At 40.3% G+C, this 21,453-nt stretch overlaps 1 protein-coding gene across 1 annotated transcript; it reads left to right on the top strand.

The window, feature by feature from the left end:
- The first annotated feature begins 1,438 nt into the window (after positions 1-1,438).
- Positions 1,439-21,176, top strand: LOC131227652 (DNA polymerase epsilon subunit B). The gene is made up of 13 exons (XM_058223453.1): positions 1,439-1,653; positions 2,882-3,056; positions 6,805-6,958; positions 7,697-7,829; positions 9,594-9,670; positions 10,295-10,399; positions 10,523-10,603; positions 10,690-10,820; positions 11,260-11,354; positions 17,352-17,451; positions 19,930-20,044; positions 20,132-20,242; positions 20,655-21,176. The coding sequence occupies exons 1-13, from the start codon at positions 1,491-1,493 to the stop codon at positions 20,793-20,795; spliced, it is 1,581 nt and encodes a 526-aa protein (XP_058079436.1). The 5' UTR covers positions 1,439-1,490; the 3' UTR covers positions 20,796-21,176.
- The last annotated feature ends 277 nt before the right edge of the window (positions 21,177-21,453 follow it).

Below are 21,453 nucleotides of genomic sequence, written 5' to 3'. Positions count from 1 at the left end.
CAGTCTGAATTGATGTAACGCTATGTTCGATGTGGGACCATTATATAGATGGAATCAAATCGAACCATAAAGCACTCAACAAAGGACTGCTGCAAATTGGCTGGGCTCGGCCCTGGTCCAATCCGCTTTGGGTTGATCAGGGCCATAAATAGGCTTGCTGCCTGGATCAAGCCTAAGGGCACGTTTGGGAGCCTGGATTCGGAACCCCTTAGATTTGAAATCCCCTATATTTGAAATTCTCTTACTGGGTTTGGCATCCTACATTGGGAATCAACTTGAATCCAAGAGTAGCTATGCATGCTACTTTGACGTATGTGTAATGTTTGATACAATGGATGTAATAAGCCCACTATGCTTTGCCCTGAAAATGATGAAATTCCAAGTCTTGGATGGGCCACAAGCACGAGATCATGTCTGAGTGACTAACCAACAATTTTTAACCGCTGGTTTACATGAACAATGTTTGGATGGTGCTGATCATCATATTAAAGTAATTACAGTGATGCAATTGATAATCTAGTTGTCCTGGGATATCATTAGTGGCCATGTGCCCAATAGAATAATGGTTTGGTGACACACATGTTACTCATGCAACTTTTGAAAGGATTTTAGATGTAATCTAAGCTATTACAGGATTTCAAACCCTTCTTTGAAACCCTAGTTATTTTATGCCGCCGATGAACAAGGGGATTTGAAATCCCCTCAAATCCATGGTGGCCAATGACCCTACGTCAGCTCCTACCCACAGATTAAAGGCCCAGTATACCTAAACCAGTATCCTGCTGTGGTGGGCCTGGATACGGGGACTCCGACCGGTAATGACCAGTCGGTGCTGTGGGCTCCACCATGTTGCATGTGTTTAATCCACTCCGTCCATCCATTTTAGCATCTCATTTTAGCAATGATCGAATGAAATGAGACAGATCTAAATCTAAGGTGGACCACACCACAGGAAAACAATGATGATTGAATGGTCACCATTAGAGCCTTCCTAGAGCCACTGTAATTTTTTTTACCATCCAACCTGTTGATTAGGTTACACACACCTGGATGTGGATGAAGGGAAAACACAATGATCGGCTTGATCCAAAACCTTTGCGTCCCCAAGAAGAACATGGATCACCTGGGAAAGATCCAGAACATTCATCAAGTAACGATGCATATGATCAGCTCCTATCTAAAATGCACTGCGAGGAACTGCAACGGTCCGTATTCAGAACACATGTGTGGCCTATATAAGGAATGAACCGTCTGATTTTTCTATTCAGAGAATGCTTACAGCGAACCCTACCAGATAAACGGAAAGGATATTTCACACGCATAAAATTTTTGCACGTGTTCCTCGAAGACCTAGTCTATCTCACGCGAGTAATTACACGTGCGTCCTATGCAAACAACGTTCTTCTCCCTACTTCTTTCCCGCCATTTCCACAAGCGAGAAAGCGGGAAAACAGAGAGAGAGAGAGAGAGAGAGAGAGAGAGAGAGAGAGATGGGAGCAGGAACAAGGAAGAAGGTGCAACGGAAGTTCAAGATAAGGGGATATGCACTGAAAGTAGAAGCTTTGGAAGAGATTCTCTCATTCCTCACCCGATTCGAAGACGCTGAAGACGAAGCCCTCGATCTCCTCCTCGACGAGATCGAAAAGGAATCCCGTAATTTCATCATACACATTACATGCATCCATCCATCCATACATTCATTCATACATCACATCGAGAAATAGTGTGGCGATCCGCCTGCCCTAGCCTGGAAATCACGTCCGCCGACTTGTCAGGTGGGCCACACACGTATAAGGACTGGTGATCATCTTTATTTTTCATGACCGTCCATTTTTGTCAAGCATGTATGGCCCCTACCTGATGACTGGTCGAACCTGATTTTCGGACCACTCATGTTCATGGCAGGGTCCGTCCGATGAGTGGCACGGATCTCGTACTTGCATTGCACAGATCGCCCTATCATATATAGATGCCAGTCCGTAGGAGGCACATTAGTCTGGTGGCTCCACTATGGATAGACCACGCTCTGTGAATTTCCCAGATTGGCTGATCCCAGCCATTCAAAGTTTTGGCCGTCTTTCTGTAGATGCATTTTTTTTCTCGAGTATCTATTTGTAGGTCAAGGATTGAATGTTCAAGATTGTCCTATCTGGTAGGTTTTGGAGGGATGGGCTTTTCACAGATTGGCCAATCCAACCCAATCTAGTTGGTGGACCTTTTCTCATTCTGATGATGACCATTGCCAATATTCTTTTCTATCATCCATTCACTGGTCACCATCAGACCGTTAAGATGCTTCGCTGGAGATATTTCTCTACCGCAGCTGATATATCAGTGGGACCCACGCATTGAACCGTATGGAGCATGGGCTTTTTCTTGGATGGACCATAAATTTGTGAATATTTCCCAGATTGATTGATCCTTGCCATTTAAAAACTTGGCCTTCTTTCAGTTGATGCATTTTATCGCAAGTGTCTATTTGCAGGCCAATGATCGAATGGTCAGGATTGTCCCATTTGGTAGGCATGGTCTTTCCACAGATTGAACAACGCGGTCCAATCCATTGGCAGACCTCTTCTCGTTCCAATGGTGATCGCTGACCAATATTCTTTTCCAGTAAAAGACCATTAAGATGCTTCGCTAGTGATGATTCTCTACCGCAGCCAATCCACAGGCGGGACCCACAAATTAAACCATCTGGATCATTGGCTGTTCCTATTCATGTTCAATTTTATTTTTGTGGTAGCACCCGATAAGCATCAATGCCTTGCACCAAATAGATAATATCACCACCACTGTCATTTTATATTGCATAACTCTCCTCCTTTTTCATTTGATTTGGTTTTGGGTTTTCATCCATCTTCCGACTTCCGAATGGCAGTTAAATCTTCTATCCTGGACAAGGAATCCATCCACCGTGTTGTCAGCCTTCTACTCGAAGCTGAAGCTGCAGTAGAGACAAGTACCAGCTCCAGCAACCGGTCTGCACTTCGCATAATAGACTCCTTTCTAATTCCTAAATATTGCTATGATCCTATCAAGAAGGTCTTTTACGAGTAAGTTTCCACCCACGATTTGCTTTCAGCTAGTTGTTACCATTAGTGCGGAGTTTGTAACTTAGTTTATTCATTTTGATAGCCAATTTGAGGTTTTAACATTTGGATTGGGAATTAAGGCTGCGCTTATGTCTGCATTTCACCATTGAATTGAATTACAATTATTATTTCGATATATAGGAAGAGAATTGATCATCTATAGGTGCTTGCACTGCTATTTTCCATTCAGGGTTTTTTCTAGCCACAAGATGTATTAACAGAACAATTAATTTTTCTCTCCACCCTTAATGCATCTTGTGGCTAGAAAAGTCTGGTAACACAAATAGTGGTACAGGTGTCCGTAAGTGATCAGTTCTCATATAGGAAATGATTAAATTATTATTGCTAGAAGAGCTAAGTTCATCTTTTCCAAATCCCTTATGCCAACCCCTCCCTCCTCATAAGGTCTACACTCATTTTTCCACCCTACAAGGTGGAACCTTTTCCCATCGTGTGTTTCATGCCATAAAAAAAATGTGTCTTAGCCTTTTCAAGCTTGTTAAAACTTATTTTGGGTAGTTGAATAGGGACGTGAAATTGGAAGATTTGACAATGATGTTTTAGTAAGGGTGATTCGACCACCAAACAAGAGGTATCGAGATTTCCAGTTAGAGAGCTTCCTTGAAAACCTCTCCACCATCGCATCCCATAAGTTTTTTGCCGGCTTTCCAATACAAAGGTGGAGCCCTAGATAAGCGGAAGGAAAAGCCCCCACTCGACATCAGAGGATCGTTGCCATCTGTTCGATTTCCTTATTGGTCATATGCATCCCCAGCATTTCACTTTTTTTTGCAATATTTATCTTCAAACATGTGACCACTTCAAAGCATAAAATAATAATTCTTAACTTGTCCACCATAGTTTCACTTGCTTCACAAAAAAGCATAGTATCGTTGGTGAACTGGAGATTGGAGCGCTTGCCTTGCTGGGCCTGAAACCACAAATGATGTTTGCATCTTAACCTGTGGCTAACATTTTTCTTAGAGCTTTTGCCACCACAACAAATAAAAAAGGGGAGGGGGATCCCCTTACCGAACACCCCTCGATGAACTGAAGAACCCTTTAGGGGAACCATTATTTAAAATTGAAAATTTGTATGACTGGATACACTCCCTCATCTAACCCTTCCGCTTCAACCCACATCCCATTTGATTCAACAAATAGTTCAAGAATTTTCAATTGACATGATTGTACGCCTTCTCTATGACTCCATGCCCAATTTGCACACTAATCCTTTCACACCCTTCTTGTATCGGGAGTCAATGCACTTGTCAGCTATCAACGCACTATCCAAAAGCTGCTTGCCTCCAATGAACGTGCCTTAAATCTAAGCGCTACCATTTTTGCAAGAATCTTATATTAGTTTAGGTTGACCAGCCTAATGTGCTTCAAGCTATTTGCCTCGGACACCTTTGGGATAATAGTAGTGAAGGAAGCTCCCAACTCCGTCGTTAGATGACTCCTCTCGTGAAACTTTGCCATAAAGCCCATGACATCGCTCTTCATCACCTCTCAAAATCTTGGGAGAAGGCTGATGGGAAGCCGTTTGGACCCGATTCGTTTTCTCACCCCATTGAGTCAGCTACCTTGATTTCATCTTCTCAAAATGGTTTCTCCGAAGAGGTAGCCTCGATGTCGGAAAGGCCCTCAAGTCATCAATAGCGTCTCTCCTACCCATCATTAGTGAGAAGGGATTTGTAGTAGTTGACCACCTCGTCGCACACCTGCTTCTTCTCTTCAACTTTTCTACCATCCACCGCCACACTTCCAAACTTGTTGCTTCTTGCTGCGCACTCGCATTGCAGTGGAAAAAAATTCATATTTTTGTCCCCTTCTTTAAGCCAGGTTGCCTCAACCTTTGCCTCCATTTCATCTCTTCCTCTAGCTAATTTGAGTAGTCTTGCGATATTTTTGTCTAAGGATTTTTTTGATCCTCCGAAAGCTCCATATCTTCCGCCTTTGAGTTCAGCGACTACTCCTTGTTATAATCCCACCTAACTCATTCTCCTGACTTCCCAACACCTTCCTTTTCCATGTTAGGATTGTGGCTTTTCAAAGCGTTAACTTCTGACTCAATTTGAAACTAGCATAGCCTTCCGCTTCAAAGGACCTCCACCAATCCTTAATTTGATCTGAGAAACCCTCCATTTCCAGTTGTGTGAGCTCGAACAAAGGTTTTGGGTCCCAGCTCTTCACCACACCATCCAACATGATAAGGTAGTGATCAAAAGTTTTTCTCAAAAGCCTCTCAAAGAAGCCAACGGAAATTTCTCCTCCCAGTCAGCCGATACCAAGAAACGATCTAATTAGGGCATGATTAGACAATCCTAAACATTTGACCACGGAAATTTACTGTTGATCATTGTTAGATCAATCAGCTCCTGCAGGCTTAACCCAATCGGAGAAGTCCCGCATGCTTTGAGTGATTTCCCCTCCACTAGATTTCTCATTGAAATCCCCACCAATCCACGAAGGTAGGTCAAACCTACTAGGAACTGAATTGAGCTCAAACTGGAAGTCTTGTCTTCTTGCGGCCAGATTCAGACCATAGACCAGAGAAAAGCACCAATGGAACCCATTCACGACACCTCGCAGGACCACCGAGACGGAAAAAGAGTGAACCCCCGCCAATCCTCTTTCAACCAAACTCTTGTATCCCAGGCCACCATAATCCCCAACCAAAAATCCATCAGCTTCCTATCAATTGCTTGCATCTTCGTCTCTTGGAGTGTCACTACTTGAACCTTCCATCTCTGATAGACGTTTTTAATCTTCTCCCTTTTCTGCTGGCATCCTAGAGCATATCTTGAAAATCAACCGTCCAAACAATCGTACCATCCAATTTATGGCCATCAGTTGAAAAGAAAGTGGTCAGTGGTGGATTCCAGATGGAGCATATGTTGTAGAGGCTGGATCCAATACAAAGCTTTGCAAGGTAAGCTTAATGTGCAAAAGTGTGTCCAAGTGGATCTATATTTCAATACAATTCGTAAGTGCATCTGAGTACATGTAAGTGTATAGATTTAGATGGACTTAGATGCACTTTGACACTTAAAATTCACTTAGATGTGCTTAAGCATACTTAGATGCATGTTGTATGTGAAGCTTAATGTCCAAAGCTTTGTATTGGATTAGGGCTCTATCTCGAAATTACAGTCTAGTAAATCCTAACCATCCAATACGTGGCTATCAATTGGACAATTCAAATTCAAGGTGACTAATTAGATGGTTAGAGTATTCAATTAGAAGGATAACAACAAACTTTGTCCAAATAGAAGGATAAAAGAGATTGTCCAATTAGAGTGGTACTGTGGTATTTGGGCTGTAGCCTATCAACAATGAGGCCCACAATTTGGACAATCAGGATCTTCCTACATGTATGTCACATGTAGGGTGGATGAGTTGCCACCATTTTAAAACGGTGGTGAACTATAAACACAGTCTAGCTGTTGGTTCTGTGAGACCATGGCTTGATGATACAGACTGATGATCTGATGGGCCCCACTCTAGATGGGTGTGCCTCAGAATCTTCTAAAAGTGTAGTTAAAAGTAGAGTGCCTTGTGGGCACTATCAGCATTATCACATGTTTATGTTGCAGACCGATAACATTATCAGCTTTCTATATTAGATTTAGGTCAAACACTTCTAAATGAGTCTACTAAGACTTGCTTGTATGTCTTAAACAACCATCATGATGCTTAACTTTAGGCACACAGGGAAGCTACCAATTCATGGTGAAGCAAGCGCAAAAGCTGCTTTGTACCGGGACAGATTTCAGTTGTTGCTTCAGAGGCTATCTCGTGATCGTCATTTTTCTAAACCTGCATTTGATGCTGAAATGACTCATTCTGGAAACTGTGAGGTTAGTCTCAAATGCCCTTCTGGTTTCTTTACTGTTTTACTGCACCTTAGTCGTATTTACACTGCTGGCTGTACCCGTATTTTAAAAGGCTATCAATGATGCCTGGGCTTCGTGGCTCTATGAAGTGATGTTCCATGTCACATGCAATGAACATGTATGCTCATGAGGTGATCAGAACTGTTCATATGCTAGACCCTCATGTGGATGAACCATAGGACACAAACAGTGGCAGTTGGACAACTATGACCATCCAGTTTATGCGAGGTTTGCCTGTTGATTATGGACAATTGCACATTTTTGGAGTTACATTGCCCCTTTTCAGGATAATGAACAGGTGGATACCATGGTCCAATTGTCTGGCCTTTTGGGCTTTGGCCCATCTACACAATGCCCCATCAACTCAACTGCCTTCACTGTACACAAGTACCAAGTGTATAGTAGAAATTTTCTAGTGCACAATTCATGGAACACTGTAAGACACATGTTTCCTCTTTTTAAAATGCTAAATTTAATATTGTCGCATTCTGTTTTCTTCTCCCATTGTACACATGAGTTTGCATCTTATTCAATATTTGCCATGTCTACATGGCTGTATATTTCTGTTCAAGTTTTTTTTTTTTTCTTTCCTGAACGATCATCTGCATCTTATCTGAAATAATAAAGCCATGGAAGCGATGATCTTTGAAATTATTTTAGTGGTATAGGTAATGTTGCCAATTTTATTTTTTTTGGCTGCAGATAACTCCCATTCAATCTCTGATCGGATGCACAGGGAGGAGATGGATCATGGGGGTGATATCTCAATTGGAAGATGGTCATTTCTTCTTAGAAGATCTAACTGCAGCAGTACCAGTCAATTTGTCCAATGCAATATCCTCGATGCTGTTTGGGTTCCTGTTTTTCATGTGAATGATTGGTTACTTATGAATTTGCTCGAACATGCTCCTACATGGTTCTTCAGAAAAAAAGCACTCTCATATATGATGAAAATTACATGGTATGTGGAACGGCATACATTTTTTTTTTTCCACATGCGCTCACACCCCACACACACCCACGCACTCACACGTTACACCTCAGTGGGATTTCACCACAATGGATACTTGAACCCATGACCTCGTGCTGAAACTCTTGTGAGTCTACCACTGAGGCATGAGTAAGGACCCATGGAATGTCATACATTTTTAAAAAGTATAATGAACTATGCAATTTGAATTTTGAGCTGGTTCCAATACAAAGCTTTGTACGTTAAGCTTAATGAACAATGTGGGTCAAAGTGTGTTTGAGCGCGTCTAAGTGCATTTCTGTGCATTGCACTTAGATGAGCTTAGACATGCTTGCAAACTGTATTTAGATGCACTTAGATGCACTTTGACACACTTCTGTGCATTGCACTTAGATGAGCTTAGACATGCTTGCAAACTGTATTTAGATGCACTTAGATGCACTTTGACACACTTTTTTAGATTAAGGTAATGTCCAAAGCTTCGTATTGGATCTGGCCTCTTGAAATTTTGTTTGTTTAGTTGGAAATATTCCGAACTCTTGTGATGAGTTTTTAGAGCTTTCCTCACAGCTGTATCTACAGGCACAAAGTTGACTTCTGGTGTGTCTTGTATGATATTCTTATCTAAATCAGTTTACACCACCGCCCAACTCAACTGAATTCGTTCTTTCTTATGTAAGTGGTCTTGCTTTCCTTCTGGAAAAAAGCAACCATTTATATTATTTTATTCAGTGCAATGGTATGTCATCTTTACTATTGGGTAATTCTCTCTCTCTCTCTCTCTCTCTCTCTATATATATATATATATATATATATATATATATATATTATTTCTTTTACTGGCAGGTGTCATGCCATAGGACCATTCTGTCTTCTCATGGTCTTTTAGAATATTTATCCCACTATTGGAATTTGGTATATGATCTGTATCAAAGTTACTTGTATCACTTAACCCCTATGTTTTTTTGTCAGATCATGGGCCATTTGTGATTGGATAACTATTTTGGCAACCAAAAATTATGGCCTAATTTTTTAATACGATTCTACACGCAATATTTACAGTAATATTCATCATTTCAAAGATAAATTATAGCAACCCTTAGTGCAAAACTGTGTAATGGACTGGTTCTATGCTGCTGAGCAGAGGCCATGATCATGGTGGCCCGCTATTGGTTCATATTCTTTAGAATAATTTGTCGAGGAAATATGGCATAGTAAGAAACGAGTGACAGTAGCAGGCTTGAATGTTGAAGGTGTGAATAAAGGCAATTACAAGCTGACAGTTAAACCAATGTCACCTAAATTGCCAACCCCCCTATGGCTATCTAATTCAGGACATTGTGTGCCAAAGAAAAAAATGCGGCTCTTAAACATGGTTATTTTATTTATATAATATTCATTTTGACTTATATTGTCTTGTTTCCTTTTGGTTCAGCTTAACTAACAAACATGTCTATTGAATAATCTATAACACATAGGTTATTACCTAAGGTGACTACAGGGAATCATGGTTGTTGGAAACAAGTTATCTGGACTCCAACATTTCCTTTGCTTACATTAAATGCCAAATCTGGTAGCTAGGTTGTTAGAAAAGAATTGATATGATTGTCATCTTTGACGCTTAACACAAGATCACTTCGGGATTCTTTGTGGAGAACACCGTAATTGTGGCAGAAGGCGAGCTGCTCCCCAATGGCATTTTCCAGGTCAGGTTCTTTATATTTCTATTCACATTCTTATCTTTTGGTTTCTCAGAGAATATGTGAAGCATCCAAGGAACTTAATCCTTTTATTCATGCTGAAAAGTTCTTTTAAATGTAATGACTTAGTCTTGATGCACTTTGCATTGAAAACCAGAATAATGACATTCCTGTACTTCATAACCATGGACCACTGGCTGCTCCGGTGCATACAACGTGTTATCTACAACTGATCAGCCAAATTTCATAAAAAATGACACATGCACACTTACATAAGATAATGTGTGCATCATGGCTATCCTTTACATTTTCTGCAATAGATTGGCACATATCTAGAGATATACATGGAACAGAAACAGAGGCTACACTTCCATTTCGACGGGAAATCTAATAGAGAGGAAAAGCAAACTAATGAGGAATCTGAATAGTCTCTTGGGAGTTCGTTGGGGAAGTTGGACTGTTAGAGTTGGAGTGGCAACTTGGGTTCCAGTTCTAGTTTAGAGCTTTTGAAGAGAGTATCAAATTGGTTTTGTAGATAAGTATGGCGAATCATTTTATGTGCTGGCATTGCCTCTTTGCCTTCACTTATTCAAACTGAAGGAATAAAACTATCTTTTGATTACCGTGTAGGTAAATACATGTGGGTTTCCCCCATTAGAGGATAGGGATTCCTCTCTTGCACTCCTTGTCGGACTTGACTTCTTTGGTGGCGGTTCTCTGTCATCAGAAGAAACTGTATCCTCAAGCACACCCTTATTTATAAAACACAGTCAATCAATCATTTGTTAGTTCAATCATCAAAGGTTTGGAGTGACTGAAAATTGATGGTGGTGATTTTCCATTTTAACTTCCAAATAGCTCAGACTTGCAGGATTGGAAAAGAAGGCAATCAATGACATGTTTGTCATTCTCTCTGATGTTTGGCTAGACAATGAAGAGGTATAATTTCCTAATTTCTATTTCTTGACGTGTGATTATTGTTTGCATAGCCGCAATTTACTGACACTGTTTTATTCGTAGAGAAGACCATGGCAAAGCTAGCTGCTGTCTTGGATGGTTATGAGACCGTGGAGGTTGTGCCTTCTCTGTTTGTTTTGATGGGAAATTTCTGCTCTCGCCCCTGTAACCTGGCCTTCAACTATTTCTCAAGTCTCAGGTGAGAGCCCTCTTATGTAAGATCCTAATGTGAGACTCATTTTTATCCTAGAGATTAGCTAAATCCACATGCGTATACCAAGTGCCTCTAGAGGCCGGCACATGTGCGATTCCCAAGCTGTCCATTATGTGGGCCATGCAACGTGCGAATCAAGTAGGTGGTGGGTAGAAAAACTTGGCCAAGATTTTTCATGGTCCATTCTTACTGTAAGACCGCCCCGCCTGCTGGGTGGACTGACCTTATTTTTGGGCTGGGGGAATCAAAATGATGGGGCCCAATGGACAGATGGACTGCTTGGATGTGCCATGTGGTACGTGCAGCCACACATATTGTGCCTGTACTATAAACTGGTGAGGAATTAGAAAACCTCTTTTTGCTACTCAAAAGTTGGATATGTGATGTGTCGGTTTTATAAAAGATTAACACTCATGACATGCAGATTGCAGTTTGGAAAGCTCGGGGAAATGATAGGAGCCCATCCGCGGTTGAAAGAGCAAAGCCGATTTCTGTTTATTCCAGGTCCTGATGATGCAGGTATTAGCCAAGTGTTCTTATATTAAAGCTGTGGAGGCGTGAAATTTCCTCTTCGCTTGATAACTAGTCAAACATATTGATTCATCTTCTGAAAAGAGCAGTCCCCTCATCTGATGGCCTTCATTTTGAGTGCATGGGCTGAAATCACCAATGGTTTCAGTCGAATGCATATTTTTCTAGGAGGAATTGTTAGGTCCTGATGCATGAGGATATGAATAATGTCCTTACACACCTAGTGGATAGTGGATACAACAAGGCTATGGTTTAGTACTCCCGACCAATGTTTTAATTATCGACGATATCGGCTAATATACCCCACGATATATCTTGTATCCCACTTGTGCTATACGAAACGCACAGGTAATGCCGGTATATTCCACATGTTCGATCTGGTGAGCGTCTTCAATTTTTTATCCTTTTTTTTTTTTGGTCGAAATTATGTTAAAATCAGTGTCAAATGGTTATAAATCCATTGGTTCTTCATGTTTGCATGAAAAATCATGAAGTTGGTGCTTTGATTTCGATATCCATCGATTTTTCATGTTCTTCATTTTTATTGTATTTTCCAAAATTTTCCTTCAACCAGCTATCAATTGCGACTAATTTTGAAGTATTTAGGAGTATTTGATGAAATGATCATCAAATACACTCTAATTTTGAAATTTGAGCATAGGCAGTTTAATTTGGGAAAAATTCGAAATTCTCCAATTTCTCCCAAATTGCTTGCAATGTTGCACTCCAAAAATTAAATCAAGCATATATGAGGGTTGATCTACTGATTTGTCAAGTCCTTGTCAATTTTTTGAAAATAAAATTCATTTTTTTTTTTAATAACACAGGGTTTCCTCGCCCCATATTTGAGGCGAGACTATTCCCTAAGGATGCACGCAAAAGCAATCATCATGATTTTTCAATTTTAAAAATTAATAAAATTTGTTTTTTTAATTTAAAACTTAATAAAAAATTATTATTATTTTCTCGAAATTTCCCTTAAACCAACTGTCAATTGAGATTGAGTTTGAAGTTTTTTGGAGTGTTTGATGAAATGATCATCACATACACTCTAAATGTCATTCATTCTATTTGAATATAGTTGCATTAGTTCAGTTAGATAACGCATAGCCTAGGACCCTATACAAAGGAAACCTCTTATGCACACTTCTTTTTTGAGATGTTATGATTTAAAGTGTGTATTAAGGTCTTTTTTAACAATCCCTGAAGTTTCATTGAAAAATTCAACAATTTTCCTAATGTTTTTCCATGTTTCCCAAAAAGTGTGATAAATTACCCAATATAAACGATATATCTTGTGCGATAACCGATATGTGCTTGTATCCCAAGGATGCGATACGTAATGTGATACCAATATTTCGAACATTGCTCCAGACCATTGATCTAATGGGCACCACAATTCACGGGGGATGACCTAAAACTCTTCCAAACTGAAAGATACTAGCCATCCAATCTTTAGCCTTTTCTCTTGATCATTACTTTATTTTCTTAACCATCCATTTGTTAATCAGTGATTGAAGGGTTGGAATCTTCCAATCTGGGTATTTTGCATCCATGATGAGGTCCATCAATGGTCGGGATCGCTGAAACATAGAACCAACGTGTCTGTGCTAGACGCATCTGAAAATGCCCTTGTTTGTCAATTAACGTGATGGTTGTGTCATAGAGTCTAGTGAGCCCCACGTGAAAACTACAAGCTGAAGACTCAATAAAATGGACGTGTTCAATGATTTTCAAAGGAAAACTAAACCTCACATCCCATGACTAAAACACCTCAGGTAATAATCCCCTTAAAAAAATGTTCTAATCTATCCCAAAATCAACTAGGAAAACATCCTTGGAAGATTAGAGAACAGAAAATCAAGTTACATGAGCATACGAAAAATTTACAAGTTTTCTACAACTGACGATGACATCGAACACTGATTCGATGACATCAAAACTCAAGTTTCAATAACATCAAACTTTGTTCGATGACATCAAAAAAGTGCCCAAATATGTCCAGCAACCAAACCACATGTCTGGAGAATTTCTCGATGTCATCGAAATTCAAAATTTGATGATATCGAAAAATAGGCACCAAATGTCCAACAAGCTCAATACGAAAATCACGAATTACTCAATGTAATCAAATTGCATTCAATGACCTCGAAGTTTAAACTTCGATGATATCAAAATTGGGACCAATCTGTCCAGAGAGTTTGTGAAGAAAATCATGGATTATTCGATGCAATTGAACTCCATTCGATGCCATCGAAATTCAAACTTCGATGACATCGAAGTAGGCTCGGTGACATCGAATTTCGAATCCCATAAACTCTCCAAGCAAGCCTCAAGTACTTTCGGTAGAAAATCTCGATGACATCAAAGTCCGTTTGAGTCATCAAAGGAAACTTCGATGACATCGAACCCTAATAGACTTATACCGTTTGAACTTCATTGCCTATTTGAAGATAGTTGCTTCTTATGTTCCTTGTGAGAAAAAGAGAGATTTAAGAGAGTTATTGCTATAAAAGATCTACCTACCATCTTAAATTCATTTTCTCATGGGAGTTCATCCTTCAATCCTTTCTTAAATGCAATCATTGTTAAATCAATAGATTGGATTGAAGAATGAACTCCACCATTCAAGTATCCTTTAAGGAACACTTTTAATGGCAAATTATTAAGTTGGAATCCTTTGAATGATTAATCTGGAATCTCTTATTCACTTAAAGACCAACATTTAATAGAGAAGATTCCATAAAATAGCTTGACCCAACACCAGCGACTTGTATTAGAGCATCTACAGATGTTGCCGATCAAGGGAGCTGAAGATGCTCGATCAACAAGGATGGTCATCTTCAGCATGTGTTAGAAATGGGGCTCACCTACTTACAAGTAAGTCATTAGAGTCTAGAGATCCTGAAAACTTTTCCTTGTGTAGGACTGGGATTCAGAGGTTATCTCACAAACTTACTAAGACCTTCATAGGCCTCCGACGGGAGAATACGTTGAGTCCTTGTGTAGAATTTGTTACCCTTGTGTAGGTTGTGAAGGTTAATGGTTAACCTGATTTAAAACCATTTGATAGTGAAAATCTAGCATACTCTAAGGGGGAGTGCATCAGTCGGGCGTGGAGTAGGCACATAGCTGAATCACTATATATTGTTGTGTTTGTGATTGATTATTCTTGTTCATATGGATTGATTGCTGAAATGTTTACTTATGCACAATATATGTTTGATGAAATGCAGTGCCTTGATCTCTCACTATCTTAGAAAATGAATATAGATGATTTCTTGATAATCTTGCTTAGCTAGACTTGAATTGGTAGAATTTATTGTTAGTAGGATTATAGTTTTTTAAAAGTCCTATTCACCCCCCTCCAGGACACTTGGTCATACATCCATACCAGTGTTTTAAATAGCGGTAGCGTGATGCGTAGCGCTCAGCCCTCTATAGCGTGTAGCGTAAATACGTAGCGTGTAGCGTAAGCTACACAATATTTCTATTTTTTAATTTAAAAATAGGATAAATATAATAAATAGTGGAAAAAAAGGGGGGGAAAATATAAAAATGCCTAAAAGATGATTCATTTTATCAATTATAAGCATGTTCAAAAAAGTTATTAGTTATCATTTATCAAAAGCCAATCCACATATATAAGCTAAATCAAATAATTATCACATCAACAACTTCCTAAGTAAACCACTTTAATTAATAATGTCTAATTGAAACCACAAGTCACAATTATGAAAAGAAATAAAAATCCCATGGGTTAAAAGTATCAAGTACAATACAAGTGTCACATTGCTCAACATTAGAAACAAAGAAAACGTGAAAAAATAATAAAAAAACTAAAATAGTAAAAAAATAGATTGTAGCTTACGCTACGGACGCTACGCGCTACGTAGCTGTAGCGTACGTTACGACCCTTGTAGCGTGCGCTACAGGGGATTTACGCTATTTGGGACGCTACGTAGCGCTACGGCCACGCTACGCTACGTAGTGTACGCTACGGGCGCTATTTGAAACACTGATCCATACTTCAAGTGTAGTGATCTAATCACAATTTCAGTATCAGGATGTTATCCACATTCTGATGCATTACAACCGGAGTGTGTAGACTCTCGGCATAGGAAAGAAGGGCATTGTTTGCAAGCTGGAAATCAAGAAGGCCTATGATCATGTCAATTGGGTGTTTCTTGATCATATGTTGGGTCGTTGGGGTGCAAGCGAAAGTGGAGAGGGTGTGTCCAAGATTGCCTTCAGTTGGCCTAGTTTCCTATTCTTGTCAATGGGTCCTTTAAAGGCTTTTTAAGATCCTCAAGAGGCATCCAACAAGGGGATTTGTTTTCCCTATTTCTCTTTATGGTGGTGGCTGAGGCGTTGAGCAAAATGTTACTTGGAGGGCAAGAAGTTGGCCTTATTCAAGGGTTTAGGCTAGAAACTGTCTATTTTCAAATCTCTCATCTTTAATTTGCTGACAACACCCTCTCATCTTCAGGTGCTTTGAAGTGGTTTCATGGTTGAAGGTCAACATTATGAAATGTGAACTTTTGGGCATTCACATGTCCAATGACAAGTTGGGGAGACTAGTGGAGGTTTTTGAGTGTAGGGCTGGGTCCTTTACTTTGACCTACCTTGACCCGCCTTTGGGACAAGGTAGTGGAAAGAGTTTAAAGGAAGCTTTCATGGTGGATGAGTCAGTACTTATCCTTGGGTAGCTGGCTTATGCTAAGTAAAGCTGCAACAATGTCTGATATGCTGGTGTACTTTATGTCCTTTAGATTTCCTACAAATGTTTTGGATAGACTTGAAGGTTGAGGTGGGTATTCTTGTGGCGTGGCTCGAAAGCGAAGAACAAATTCCATCTTTTAAAATGGGAAGAGGTGCAAGATCTTGGAATGATGAATCTAGCACTTCTTGGTAAGTGATTGTGGAGGTTTGGGATGGAAGAAGAAAATTGTGGGGGAGGTTATTGCTTGCAAGTATGGATGTTAGGAAAGGGGATGGTGGGTTAGCTGGTCCTTATATAGGGCGTTAGGAATGTAGAACACAATGTCCAGATTGGAGTGCACTTTTAGGGAAGGGATAAGCTTTTCTATTGGCAATGGGGAGAAAGTTTGCTTTTGGGAGGATTTGTAGTTGGGGTTAATTTCGCTCAGCAACAAGTTTCTATGTTTAGTTTGCCTTTCCCCAGACAGACATTCTAGTTGCTCATCGCCTTTCTCTGTGGAGATGTTGTTTGGGCTCCCACTTGCTGTAGGAACTTGTTGGATGAGGAAGTCAACGAGTTTGTTAGGCTTCAGAGAAGGCTTCAAGAATGTGCCTCATCGTTAGGGAAAAGGGACATGGTGGTTTGGAGGAAGGATAAGACAGGTTATTTTTCTATCAAATCCTTCTGCAAGTTGCTTTTTGTCCCACCAAGGTAGGAGAGGATAAACTTTGCATGTCCAAGATTTGGTTCTGTAATGTTCCTCCGAGGGTTGTGGCTTTTGCATGATTAGTTGGGAGGAAGAAATGCGGAATTGATAGATCATCTCTTTATTCATTATCCTTTTTGCATAAAATTTGGGGTCGGTTCCTTGACATCTTCAATGTCTCATGAGCAATGTGGAGCACTATTGATGACTTGTTTTTGGCTTGGCACGGTGGAGGGACCAGGAAAGATCATAAGGCGGTGTGGGAGATGATTTTGTTGGCAGTCTTGTGGGTAGTGTGGGGAGAGGAGTAGGTGGTACTTTCAAAATAAGTGCCTCGGAGCAACGTGTCTTCAGTTGGGCAAAATTAAATGTGGTGAGATGGGTGTCTAGTTCTAAGGCCCTTGGTGGATGTAATTTTTCTCCTTTGATCACGTTGTAGCTTCGTGTGCTTTTTGGTGCTTTTCTTAATAAAGTTCTCATGATCTCATCGAGCATTTTAAATCAAAGACATCGCATTCTGACTCAATTTTTTGCTGGAATTTGTGAAAATTTTAAGCTTGTCTTTTGCCATGTGCAGGCCCATCAACTGTTCTTCCAAGGTGTGCCTTACCAAAATATCTAACAGAAGAGCTACAAAAGCACGTTCCCACTGCCATCTTCTCAAGTAATCCTTGCAGGTTAAACACCTACTCCTTACTCTTTTTATTCAATCAACAAGCTGCTTGCTTATCATGATTGTCATAAAGTACACAATAATAACATGGAAGTAAGCTGAAAAATGAAATGGTAAAGGATCTTCTGCTGAGAGTTGATACTAAAGTTAGTTATCAGGCACTCAATCTCCATATGATGCATACCCAAGGTGCATCATGATGCCCAACATGGGTTGAATTTGTGGGCTGCTTGTTGTCAACTTCTGGGTTTAAAAGAATCGGGGTTTATGGTTGCTATTTTTGGATGATTCTAGTTGAAGATTTTGCTTATTTTTGAAGATCTTAGGAGATGATTCTCTGGATTTGCATCAGCTATTTTTAGGCCATTACATTTTCGGAGAATCTTTCTAGATTCATTTGTTGCTATTTTGCTTTATTCGATTGATAAGAGATCTACTAAGAGTTGATAACTAAGTTATTGAGCACTTTATCTCTTTATGATGCATGCCCAAAGCCCACCATGAGGTCCAACATGTGTTGAATTTGTGGGCAACTGCATATGTGATTATGCGATTGCATATGTGCACAACCCCCTTGGGTTGCACGGTATAGCTTATGCCATTTGACAAGAGTGGACGCCCAGCCTTTATTCTCGTAGATCGCCCACCATGTTGCCTATATGCCATCCATTCCATTGATTTGAAACATCTGCCCCAGATGATGGCACACCTAAAAAAGTTAGGCCATTTCTAGGCTTGGATGGGCCCCAACAAGAGTCAAGGGTGGCATACCCTCCTAATTGTTCCTACTCGTGTGACCCACCTGAGTCATTGATTGGCCTAGTTTTTGGCCCATGGCGAAACAGGGGAAGGCGTGCATGATGGTTGAAATTGATTTAATACATGATGATGGGACCCTTGACAACCATTTGCACCATGTTGTGCCAAAAACGTTTACACTAGAATTTCCCTACACACATGTTGTGTGTATGCCATAAACATCTGCCCCAGATGATGGCACACCTAAAACATCAGGCCATTTCGAGAATTGGGTGGGGCCCAACAAGAATCAAGGGTGGCATACCCTCCTAATTGTTCCTATTTGTGTGGCCCAACTGAGTCATTGATTGGCCTAATTTTGCGGCCCATGACCAAGCAAGGGAAGGTGTGCATGATGATTGAAGTTGTTTTCATCACCACATGATGATGGGGCCCACGACAACTGTTTGCACCTTGTTGTGGTGAAAATGCTTGCACTAGAATTTCCCCACCCAACCACACACACACATGCACATCACATATATAGAAATGCTCACACAACTAGGTGTACATCCAACTAGTTCTCCTGATTCGAGTAATTAATGTTAATAAATGTCTGGATAGAAGAGATATTTAATGTAACTTTGAAAAAGGGGTGGCGACTATATATACATGTATATATGTAGGGAAAAGGTTCTATGAGGTTGACCTTATGGGAACTTCCCATGAGGTCAAGCTCTGTGGGCCCCACCGTGATGTGTTTTGGACATCCATGTTGTGCTTTTGGTGGGTCCCTTCTAGGTTACCGGATGTCCCAAAAATCAGCCATATCCAAAACTCAGGTGGGCCACATTAAAATCATGCCTAAAACATCTAAAAGCAGTTGGTGGGGCCCACTTGAGTTTTGCAATGGCCTGAAATTTGGTATGACCCCTCGTCTAAGTGGGACATGCACAATGGATGGGTTATATGTCTGAACCACATCTCTGTGGGTTCTATAAACAATCAGAAATGTTTCAATGGGTGGGCATCCACTCTCAACTTTTGTCTATAGTGTGGCCCACTTAACTTATGGATTGGCCTGATTTTTAGGCCTGTGGCCCACCATGGAAGGGTGCATCTAATTGATGGTGTGGATGTCCGATACATATTAGAGTGGGGCCCGTAGAGCTTGACCTCATGGGAAGCTCCCATGAGGTCGACCTCATATAACCTTTTCCCATATAGGTATGTACACACACACATGAGAAATAATCCAGTGCTTATAGTATGAGATATAATGCTCCTCGATGCTTTTGGATACTTAGTCTTATCCATGGATCTAGATTGTTCATTAGGTCCAATGCATATTTCAGGGGCTACCGTGCAAACATCACACCAATTTGACAAAATTTAACCATTTGATCAATGGCCTTTAATTTGGACAGTCAAGATCATTTACACATAAATAGGTCCAATCAACAATTTGATCCATCTGTTTGTAGGGCCCATCATGGATTGCTTATGATTCTAAGGAATCACTTTTGTTGGGCAATCATAGCATCTCATCCTGAGGGAGGGAGGGAGTTATATTCAGATATGGACATATTGGTATTTATATAGATCATAGTTTTGCCAGCTAAACCTGTGTTTTGTCTTGGCTTTTGTTTTGTCTTGTTAATTTCTTTTATGTTGGAGCTTTTCCTGAAACTAAGACCAGTGCTTGAAATTAACTGGCCTAGAATTTTTTTTGGGATGGATTCAGAATCAAGTTCTATACCCAAGAAATTGTATTTTTCCGGCAAGATCTTCTTTATAGAATGCGCCGCTCTTGTTTGATACCCCCTTCGAAGGAAGAAACCAGCGATCCTTTTGAGCATGTAAGTTGATTTCCTTTTTCCTTAAAGATATATCTTCCACCTATGCTGAACATGGGTTTTGAAGTTTGTGAATTTCGCTAATTGCAGCTTGTTGCTACCATTACTCATCAAAGTCATCTTTGCCCTCTTCCTCTTACCATACAACCCATTATTTGGAACTATGATCACTGCCTGCGATTGTACCCGACGCCACACACGGTATCTTCTCTACATCTCTTTCAATCTAGCACTGAATGAGTGCCACATATGTGCCAAAGTGACCCATGTGTGGAATCCTGGCCTTTAATCAGGCAGGGCTGATGGTGAATGTGCCCTAACCCAAAACTAGGCCATCCCACACATCAGCTGTGCTGCACATTAATGTTGAATGGGGACAATTGGTTATTGCTTTTTCTGTATATGTGGCCTACCTGATGAGTGGACCTGCCTGATGTTTGGGCTGGAGAAGTTAAATGATGTTGCCCATATGATGAATGGCATGGATAGTGCTTGTACATGTCACCTAGGCAAGTGCGAGGGTGCCTGCAGATGGTTATTCCTATCAGGACTATGCATGCCCTGTGTTACAGGCTATAAAAGGTTTCTCACATTTCTCCCATCTCTGATGCAGATAGTGTTGGGGGACCGGAGTGAACAGAAGGCGTTCAAGTACACCGGTGTCACCTGTTTCAACCCAGGTTCCTTTTCTAATGACAGCACATTCGTGGCATACCGTCCTTGCACCCAAGAAGTCGAGTTGTCAGCCCTCTAAAATTTAGTAGTTCTGAGCATTCATCGATCCCCATCGGGATTCGAATGGTGAAATGCAACTCTTAGCTGATCTCACCCTCCTGATGAATGCAATCCATGAACATGAGATTAGAAATTTCGGATCCATACATGCCATGGCCAGGGTCCAGAATGCAGGCTTGAAGATGGATCATCTGACCAAGGGCGGGAGCGGTGGAATGCAAACATGGAGGCTTTCATCAGTGATTGCTGCAGGCACCATGCTGAACATGGATTCAGCTTATTGTATTACTCATTGAGGATTGATTTTTGTATTAGTATGAAAAAATTTCTATATATTTATCTCTAAACAAAAGGAAATTCTTGAAGAAAGACAACAACCAGAAATGGGTTCAAAATCAAATTCCTGAATAGAGTTGTCTTGATAAAATAAAATGGGCATTTATCTTTGAAAACAGATCTGTTTGTGTTGTTTGCCAGAAATTCAGCATTACAAGTACCGCTAAGCAAATGAATACTGTTAGAAGAGTGCTCTGTCTATGTTTGGCTTGATGGCAAACCTGATGATTTGATCGGTCAAAATATGATATGGGGCTCATGAAATGCATAGGGTTTCTTTTTTGCAATTAGCTGTTAGGAATTTGTCACCTGTTTCTTTATTTTTATTTTTATTTCACTCT

This window comes from Magnolia sinica, chromosome 15, assembly GCF_029962835.1.
Source record: "Magnolia sinica isolate HGM2019 chromosome 15, MsV1, whole genome shotgun sequence".
Lineage (NCBI taxonomy): Eukaryota > Viridiplantae > Streptophyta > Magnoliopsida > Magnoliales > Magnoliaceae > Magnolia > Magnolia sinica.
The sequence above is the reverse complement of the archived record's forward strand: the minus strand, read 5'-3'. Positions and strand labels throughout refer to the sequence as shown.